General features: G+C 41.8%; 1 protein-coding gene across 1 annotated transcript; it reads right to left on the bottom strand.

Annotated features, from left to right (window-relative positions):
- Window positions 1-237: 237 nt before the first annotated feature.
- MRGBP (MRG domain binding protein) lies at window positions 238-5,576 on the bottom strand. Its single transcript, XM_065032377.1, has 5 exons — window positions 5,326-5,576; window positions 4,157-4,278; window positions 3,544-3,625; window positions 2,693-2,767; window positions 238-1,631 (listed from the first exon to the last, which is right to left on the bottom strand). The coding sequence occupies exons 1-5, from the start codon at window positions 5,546-5,548 to the stop codon at window positions 1,441-1,443; spliced, it is 693 nt and encodes a 230-aa protein (XP_064888449.1). The 5' UTR covers window positions 5,549-5,576; the 3' UTR covers window positions 238-1,440.
- Between the last annotated feature and the right edge of the window lie 4,427 nt (window positions 5,577-10,003).

The raw sequence follows: 10,003 nt of genomic DNA on the forward strand, positions 1-10,003 counted from the left end.
CTTGGAGGGTGAACAGGTGAGATTCCAAAAGGCTGCAACCAAAACTTCAACTTAAGAGAAATAACAGGGAAGTTGTTCATAAGATTCAGATGAAATATGCAAAAACAAACAAAACCCAAACCAACCAACCAAAAACATGGAGGCACTTTTGACCAATCTCACTAACGGCTCAAGATACCTAAATAACTTTCAAAATAAATTGCACCAAATTTTAATCAAGTTACACAAGAAATACCATTTAGTAAAATAAAAACAAGTCAAATTTATTTTTGGTATGAAACAGGTGAAGCAGGTAAGACAAAGAAGAACTTGACTACGTACCTAGAATAAAAGCAAAAACTAGTAGATTCCTAGTCCCTCACCTCAAAGCCAATACTGACAGATCAAGAAGTAACTTTTCTTCTTATTAACGGATAGTTAATATGGTGAAACAAATTAATTAACATTTCAGCCTACTTTGTTCACCACTTAACACGTGTTTGTTAAATGGTCCATCTTCTCCCAACACAAAACCAGTAACTTCTTCAAATCTTAATTTTCTAGCATAGAAAGGACAAGCATTACAATGTCAGTAAGATTCTTAACTTGTAGAACAAAATTAACATTTTGGAATACAAATTCCATTAACATCTACTAAAACTGCTTTAAACAAATAAATAAAGACGTACAAAACCCACTGTTATGTACTACGGTATTAGAAATGGATGAAACAACATCTCCAGTTTTATGCTCAGCTCAGCTGACCCATCAGAAAACCATGTGACATCACTGGGGTTTTTATTATTATTCAAGGGGCATTATCATTTTCAGTTCACTTAGGGCATATCGATGTAGATTGAAAAATGTTACGTCACTAAGGGTGAAAGAAGGCTCCTCCAGCAAACAGAGTGAAATATACTTCAACTCAACTTCAAGTTATCTGTATTTAAAAAAGTTTTAGTTTTACTCAATCGAAAAATTCAGACATTTGATGCAAACATTCTGTTTGCAGTAAGTAAAACCACCAAACACTACCCACAGTTGTGTAATAGTCCAAGACAGCAAAAAAACCCTAAAGGCAGAAAAAACAACCCAAAATTTACAGAAATAACTGGTGCTTTTAATGAACTGAGGCTCTGTGTTTCGCTGGGCACTTGTCTCCAGGAACTACGCGGGCGCAGAGCCTGTTACTGGTTTGAAATGCACCCACCGGAGTTGTTGTACACGCACAGACTCATGACGCTGCCGCATTTCTCCCCCAGCGCCCTGAGACAGCCGCCACCACTGGCCACAAAACACATCGGGCAATTGGACAAGAAGTCTTGCGTGTATTAAGCCAACGTGGACATTCTTCAAATACTTGGCTCAGATATTTCGTCCTTCCTCACAGAGTTTACGTAGCGACTATCCTGCTATTTGTTTTTACTGTTTGCTCCTCACGTCGCAGTTTATCGCTTCTCTCTACGTTCTGCGTCGCTTCGCAGCGCTCGGGCTGGAGGGATTACTGTTTGCGTTTAGGACCTTCTCAGTGACTCTGTTGCGCTTCCTCTTATCAGATCCTTCTTTGGACCCGGAATCTGATGAAGTTTTCTCTTTTTCTTTGCTGCTTGGCTTTTCAGTTGTTTTTGCTAAACTTCCAGAGGGTGCAAAAACTGAAATAGGATCAAAGTAATGATGCCAGATCAGAGTCATACACATAGACAAACAGAAGTGATATCAAATTTCTTTATATTACATCAAACTTTTCAAACCAATCAATTATCAGCATAGTTAATGACCATATAAGTATTATTTTCACTTTTAAAGGAAAAATATGTAAGAAAGGCACATCTTGCTTTATTATTTGTTTTTAAGACAGGCATGTATTGACAGGCTAAAAGTGAAATTCATTAAGTAGAATTAAACAGCACGTAAAATTAAATGATACTTAATAGGAACATTTACAGAACATAGGACCAATCTATGAAATTAATGATCGGCAACAGTCATTACATTTGGTATTATAGACTGATTTTAAAACTGAACACTCAAAATAGGAAATTTTACATATTTAAAAAATACATTTTTAGATCTTTTATTACACTCAATGTTAAAACACCACTTATTCTGTGATATAAATATTATGAAATTATATAGTTAACAGTTGGCTTGGTCTGTTAAGGTAAATACCAGGATCTCTACTGTTCACGTTTGACTTTGTTCTACAGTGAAGTGTTAGGAAACTAAGCCTTATACTTAGAAGAAGCAAGAAAATGTAAATAAAAACCCCACACTCTGCCCACCCTCCCACTTCAGCATACAATCTTACAATCTTTTTTGATGTATAGGCTCTATTTTCCCCCATGACTATCCACATCCTGACACAGAGTATTCAGGTTCACCAAAACTGGACTCGACTTTCTTTCAGAGATCCTTCGATTACTTCAGACTCCCAGGGTTTTGTCAAGCACATATAAAAACCAAAAAACTCCAAAGCTATACAACTCTGCATATATGAATTAGGAGCAAAGGAGACATCTCTTGAAGTATCAGATATTGGCAAGTGCTTACTTTGTGCATTCTTATATTATTCTAGCTCTTGGCATGAGCATATGCTAAGTCTGAATACAAATCACAACATACATCATATTCGGGATTTACATTTTAACATTAATTTCTCAGTTACAGTGATTTTTTTAATCTCGTATTACACAGTACAGAGTTACAAATTTACCTTCTTCTGGACCTGTATGCGTTTCCATCTCTTCTTTTATTTCCTCTTTCACTTCTTCTTCCATCATGACTTTTCCTACAGAAAGGGTTGTTAAACTACGGTTATATGGTTTTAAAGAACTGGCTGTATTTTATTCTGGATTAGCAGCTTTAGCACACGTGCATAACATTAACAAGCACTCGGTACCACATTCGGCAGCAATTTAGAAAGGTTCTGTGACACCGCGATAGAAAAAGACAGCTAACAGTTCAGGCATACTACGAGTGTAACATAAAGCACCGAATGAGATGATGTGCCATCCCAAACAGTTCCCCTGAAATTATTAACAGGAAGGAAGTGAAATGCTAAATAGGCAAAACATAATGCAATGTCTTAGCTACATTATGACTTTATACTGAATTTGTAGTGTAAAGTTTAGCGTACCTAGTAATTGAGAAGCATTACACTGTAGCTTAAAATATCCCAAGAACTCTTTTGGCAGATGAGCTTCCGAGCTCCTATCTGGGGTAACAGTATCAAGTAACATACACGTAGCTAAACTGAAACTCCAGATTTCACTGCTTAACCTGAGATTTCTGTCAAACCGCTGCATATGTCTATTAGATTAGACACTACATATCAGCTTATCATGAGTGAGATTTGGAAGAACTTGGTAGTTCTCATCAGCTCCATAGCTCTCTTTAAAAAATTATCTTGTTACAAAATGAACCACATTAAAGTGTGCAGATGATTCATGTTAGCAAAAATTATGGCCTGATGTAATATTACAGCCATCTCCAAGTTTTATTAAACTACCTGTTCTGAGATGAGAGTAGAGCAACCAAGAATAAGAGGCTGCTCTCACATCTTACCTTCTCTCACTTCTTGAATCATTTCGTCAGGAAGAGCGAAATTCTTCTCTATATTAGGGAACGGAAGAATCTCAGACTCGTGCTTAGAAAGAAAAGAAACATCTCTATGAATGACTTTGGTATAAACTTTAATTTGGATTTAGAAGTGCAATTTCAAGTTCCATTTTACATGCAATCAGTAGCTAAATAATTCTTAGTAAGAGGCTCCTGATGTCAAACGCATTACTAAGGTCGATATATCTCAGACCACGACTCATGATGAATTGAGATAACTTTGGGAACCCAGACATGGTAAATTCTTACATAAACACAGTATAACCTCCTTATTTGACATTCAAGTACGTATGTAAACATTTGCTGGATCAGCATTTGGGCAACTTTAATCAACAATGCCAGAACACAGTATAGAAGAAATAACACAACAACAAACCACTGCAAGTTTCCTTGTCTCCATCTAATCCACTTTCATACAGGGAAAACCTCATCAACTCACTAGAATGACACACGATTCTTACTAACATGAAAGGTGTAACAAGCCCAGTGATTTGGGCCCATCAACCCCCCTGAACTATAAGAAATAAGAGAGTGGCTGCATCAACCCCTTTATACTCACAAGAGCCTGCATATCATACATGGTGCTCAGGTGGTCCCAAATCACTTTGGAAGAAATCTGTCGTCCAATATTCTGACTGAATTTATCCCGGATACAAATCATGTGGAAGTGGCGATTCACACCTGGGGGAAAAACTCAGTGCAATTAACACTACTTATAATTTACATACACAACACAATTTAAAAAGTCCTATCAGTATAAGGAAAACATACAGTACGGGGGAGACACATGGTAATCTGGGCAGCCCTACCTGGCTGATAATTTCTATGATTCTATTAATTTCAGGGGGAAGGGTAACCCTACAGCACAGGTGCTATTCTGGAGAGGGGCTGAGGGTGCCCCCCTGGCTAATGCTTCTACGTGGGGCTGCAGTCAGAACTTATCGAGCAGCTGCGTGATAAACCACCAAAGGAAAGTAAAAGGCAGCAAAGTGAAGAAAGGTGATGGCAAGAGGGAGCGTGGAGGTGTAAGGAGCCACTGAAGGAAGAATGTTGCTTTTACAAAACTAGGGAGCTGGTACCTGAGCCCAGTGGGGGGAAGGACTGAGAGACATCAGACTACGAATCCTTAATGTAAAACAAACTCTTCGAACTAATCCCAAATGCAAACTGATTACTGCATTTAAGAAGTTAAGCTAGGGGGATGGGTAACCCAAGAGCCAGGAATACGTTTTTTAAATAAATCAATCAGGGGAAGGGGTTGTTAGAATTAGATGAATGAGACAGGTAAACTGAGGCACGGTCGGGTGGTCTGTAAACCCTGCAGTACCAACCCCTGGGGCACAGGGGAGGGATACAAGCGGGGGCTTTTTGCCCTATTCCGTGTGCCAGCCGATCTTGCAAAATCGTTAATAAAATATGCTTTGCTGAGAAATCCTGCCAGGGCCTGTTACACTGGCAAGACGATCGTTTCCTACACAGGGCTGTCCCGGTGTTCCCGGAGGCGCGGCCGAGGAGGCCGATGGACGCGGCGCCACCTTCCCCGCAGGCCCCGCCACGACGGGGAGCAGCGCCGGGGCCCTCGCCCGACTGCTGCGGGCCCGTGAGGCCGCCAGACCCGGGCTGGACGGTCCCTCACGCTCGCCCCGTCCGACCCCTACCGCTCCGGGCCCAGCGCCTGGTTCTCCTCCCCGGCCAGCGCCGCTACTCGAGCCCGCGGCCTGCTCTCACCTACGGGCTTGTGGCCCAGCATGGCGTGGAACAGGCACACCTCCACTTCGGGGCTCCACACCACCACCGCCTCCTCGGCCGGCACGCCGGGCTCCGGGGCGCCTGCCGCTGCCGCCGCGGCGGCCGCAACAGCGGCAGCGACCGCAGCCGCCGCTCCCGACCCGGCCGCGGGCAGCGGCGGCTTCTCCACAGCGGCCGCCGAGCCGCCCTCCGCCTCGCCCATGGCCGCGCAGCGCGGGCCCGCAGCGGCTCCTGCCGGCCGGGACCGGGGTGGCGGGCGAGGCGGGGCCGGGGGGCGGCCCTGCGGCCTGGAGCGCGGGTTGGGGTTGACTCGGGGTTGGGGCGGACTGGCGTGTCGTCATAGGATCATAGAGTGTCCTGAGTTGGAAGGGAAACGGAGAAATAAACTGAACAGCAGAGTCGATTATACTGTTAAGTGTCATTATTTTATCAGCGCTGGGGAGCTCTGGGGATCGTACTCCATTCAGTGCTCCAAACGCTGGATGCTCTTGTGTTCCTTATATTCACATAATTATTACATATGCATTGCAGTTTTTGAAAATTTTGGCATACAACTATACTAAGAAATAGTTAGAAATAGTTGATGGTGTTAGTTATAATTGTTTAGTTCCATACTTACAATACACCTATTATTAGTTAAATATAAACTAAGCACTCTGCTTCTAAACAGTGTATCACTTAATCTTCTGTCTCCCTCTTGTCATGCAGAAGGATTTAAAACTTGAAAAATATCCCCTCGTTTTGCAGTTGCTCAGAAAGCATTTGTCTCATGTCAATTGGTTAATGATGGGTACGTCTTTTATAACTTAATCACAGTGTGCATTAATTCGGCAGCTTCTCTTCAAAAGGGACCCACAGGGATCATCGAGTCCAACTCCTGTCCCCGCACAAGGCAACCCTGCAGTTCACGCTGTGTGTGTGGGAAACAAGTCACCTTGCCCATAGAATAAGCCCAGGCAGGATCTCTCGGCAAACCATGTTTTAATAACAATTTTGCAAGGCTGGGTGTTCTACCTAAAGGCAGGCATGCAGAATAGGGCAAAAAGCCCGGGCTTATATCCCCCCCAAATCAAGGGCACAATTTCCCTCCCTTGTTCCCCACTGGCTGGTATTGCAGGGTTTACAGACCAGCCGACCCTGCCTCAGTTTACCTGTCTCATTCATCTAATTCTAACAACCCCTTCCCCTTATGGATCTATTTAAAATATGGATTCCTGGCTCTTTGGCTACCCTTTCCCCTAGATTAACTTTTGTAAATACAGGTATCAGTTTGCATTCAGGGATTAGTTCAAAGAGACTTTGTTTTAAATTAAGGATTTATAGTGTGGGTTCAGGTGCCAGATCAGTTGTAAAAACAGCATTCGTCGTTCAATGGCTCCTTACATGTGTCTGAGAGTGTTGTCCAGTCTGTTCTTGTCATCACTTAATGAATCCTGTCTTCAATTTCTAACCTAAAGATGTGTAAATCCTTTTAGTTTTAGCTCATTCTGCTCATACAACAAAGAAAAGAGTGACTTGCAAAACAATCACTAACTACAGACCCTACTGACTGTGCAGCTTTAGACATTTTGCAGCCCGCACAATTAGTTGAGTCTTGCTTTAACATGTTGGATGAAGTGTCCTTCGGCTGAATGTTGCTTATTCTGTGCTAAAATTATTATGTAATGTAATATGCAATTGCGTAACCAATTGGCTCTTTAGGACTGCTCCGAGTAGTGATACAATTTTGTATATAATGCCTTTTACTTTTCTTGCTGGCATGCTGGCTTTATTCCAGCATCCAGACTTACGCAACTCTGTAATAAACAGTGTTTCATCTCTGTGTGCTAAATTTGGCTCATTTGGATGTGCACTGGGTAAAGAACCCTGGTTTTGGGACAACAGCGGATTGCTGTTGACGGAGCCTGTCCCCTCAGACACGGGACAGGGCCACCAGATGCCTCCAAGAAGTGTCTCATGGACCACTGTCAAACTTCAGAGTTTCTTGGGCCAGCCACGAAGGCAGCGCAACGTCACCGTCCCAAATGGCCTCCATAGGCCTGTTCTTGTGCATTTGGGGTCACCAGAGGGTTGGGAAGGTGACATTCGGGAAGCTGTGTGGGGTCTGAGGCTGCCAGGAGAGCCTTGGCCCCCCCAGCGTGCACCATCTCACTGTGAGGAGTGGCCAAGGTGGGAGATGACACTGGGGAAGGGTCCAGAGCGTGCTGGAAAACCCCCCAAACCGCTCGTCACAACACAATCGTTTTCTATCAGCCTGTCATGCTTAACAAATATCTATGCCTGGCATTCTTGAAAAATTCAGAGCCTACCAGCTCTGCCCGTCATCTAAGGCGTAAAAAGCATTTTGTTTGGGAAGAAAGAGAATGTATCATTCCCTCGGTGACGGGGTTTTTTTTGCCTTGGTAGGTATTATTAGGCACAGAGGCATGAAACAGGACTTCTGTTGCTTAGGTGATCAGGTTTTCCTATTTCTCACTCCTCCCTTGAAGTCTTAATCCTTTTTGTGACATTAAAATTATTTCAACAGCAAATAACAATGACATCACATGTAAAGAATGACTGTTCTGAGTGAATAATAAAGCAGCGGGGGAAAAAATTCACAAGCAAACAGACATGATTTTTTTGCAAATTATCCTAATTATTAAGATGCAATTTTCCGCGACTGAAAACTCTCTGTGCCTTTGACACCTAAAGAATTAACTCATATCATTCTTTGGGGTCTGATGTAATGCTTATACCCAAAACAGACTAATTTAACATTAAGTAAATGTTCAAAATGAGCTAAACCCAAAGTTCCACCCATGAAGCCTTGGGAAGTTTGGTGGTTTGGATCCTGGCTTGTTTAATCTGCCAGTGTTTGTTTGATCTATGCTGCTGCCTAATCTTGAGCTGCTACCAAAGAGAGGGCTGTGATTTCCTGTGATGACTGCACAGCAGGAGTACATGAGTTCCTGAACAACTTCAATTCCTGTTTTCATACACATTTCTAGGTGTAGAAAAATGAAGGGAGAAAGAAAAGCAAATAAATTACAGAGTACAAAAATTGCTCACCCATAGAATAGTTTTCAAAGTTTTGCAGGAATGTTTTTTTTAATTGTTTTCAAGTCTGGGTGAAACACTGAGCTTCAGCACTCTCATCTGTCACATTATGCTTCTACTTAAAGACTGTCATCAAGAGGGAATAACCGTGTCAACTCAGATAGCAATTTTTTTGTCATTAAGTTCTGATGACTAAAATAAGTAGCATGTGAAACAGCATGTGAAAAAACATATGGCTACCTCTGAAAGTACAGTAGCATATGAAAATAATTTAATTCAGTAGAATAATGTTAATTCAACAGGAAGAGCACATGCATGAACTGGCTGCTATTCTGTTTCAATCACAAATAATTACATTTCCCTGTGTCTAAATTTCCTTGTCTCTTTCAATGCCTCTAGGAAACATACAAGAGCTTATAATAACACCATCCTCTATCTGGATTCAGACTGGAGTTAAGTTTTTATCTTTTTCAATTTTAGAGATTTTTTTCCCCTCACTGAACAGATTTTTCAGATTCTGAAAAATTTACCCTCCCCTTGTTCAAACTGAAATCTTACTTTTGGTTTTAAGCAGATACCAGCAAAGTAAGACATGCACAATTTAGTTCCTCTCTTTTCCTTCCCACTCTTGAGGCTGCTTTCAGCCTTAGAGATCCACTTACCTGTTATATCAACCAGGGGTGCTCAGCCCTTTGCTGTATCAGGTCACGTCCCCCAGGAACATTCTGATATTTCATAAGACATTGCAGTCTGATCGACTGAAAAATACACCCAGCATTTGTCTTTCTCTCTAGAAACGTTTAATTTCTGGGATAAGCAATATGACTACAACTATTTCTGTCATTATTTCAGAACACCTTGTGTTAGTGCCCTTAACAAAGTAAAAACTTCAGTCGAAATCCTGGATAATTTTTGGTCTGCCACATGAACGTTTGTAAAATAATATAATCTATGTGCTTTTCCATTAAAAGCAGTCACTTTACTTGGGGTTTTTGGTACCTCTTTGATATAGAATTTAACAGATTTTGTCTTATGTAGGTGAATGAAACCTCCTGAGACCCCCAGAGAGCATTACCAGCTTTATCCTAGAGAAACTGATGAAGGAGAAACGGTGTGATTTGCTGGAGCCCATGGACAGGGATCCCTGCTACACCTGCTGGATGTCACTGCTGGCTGATGCTGAGTGTGTCATTAGCCATAGCTGGGTTTAATTTTTGGCAGACTGAGTAATTAGCTACTATATTATGCCATATGTAGTTTGTACATGCAGAAGTACATACATAGTACTGCACTGAATTACTCTCAGGTCCATAAATGCTCCTACAAGATAAGTAACCTCAGTGCCTTAACATATTTTAGTATTTCCAAATATAATATTCTTTCTAACTGATGAGGACTTCCTGGAAAGTGGAGTTCTCATCTGATTTGTGAGCTTTACCTGTACTTTCCAAATCCGCCTTTCAGTGTGAAGTCTGTGGGCAGCTCTGCTCTAACAGAGAATTGGCCAAAAGTTGGAGCTTGATGATTTTGCACATCTTTTAACAGATCAATGAAGATAGTTTGACATAGATGTGCTTTACTCCTCATTAAACCTGTCAAGGAGGAAGAACTAAAATTA

The sequence above is a fragment of the Columba livia genome, chromosome 16 (genome assembly GCF_036013475.1).
Source record: "Columba livia isolate bColLiv1 breed racing homer chromosome 16, bColLiv1.pat.W.v2, whole genome shotgun sequence".
Taxonomy (NCBI): Eukaryota; Metazoa; Chordata; class Aves; order Columbiformes; family Columbidae; genus Columba; species Columba livia.

Excerpts from the sequence above, each read along its gene's own strand:
- MRGBP (XM_065032377.1), bottom strand. The coding sequence starts at position 5,548 with ATGGGCGAGGCGGAGGGCGGCTCGGCGGCCGCTGTGGAGAAGCCGCCG. Across the intron at positions 3,626-4,156 it reads TGTATGATATGCAGGCTCTT|CACGAGTCTGAGATTCTTCC; the intron begins GTGAGTATAAAG and ends TTTCTTTCTAAG. Across the intron at positions 2,768-3,543 it reads GATTCAAGAAGTGAGAGAAG|GAAAAGTCATGATGGAAGAA; the intron begins GTAAGATGTGAG and ends CCCTTTCTGTAG.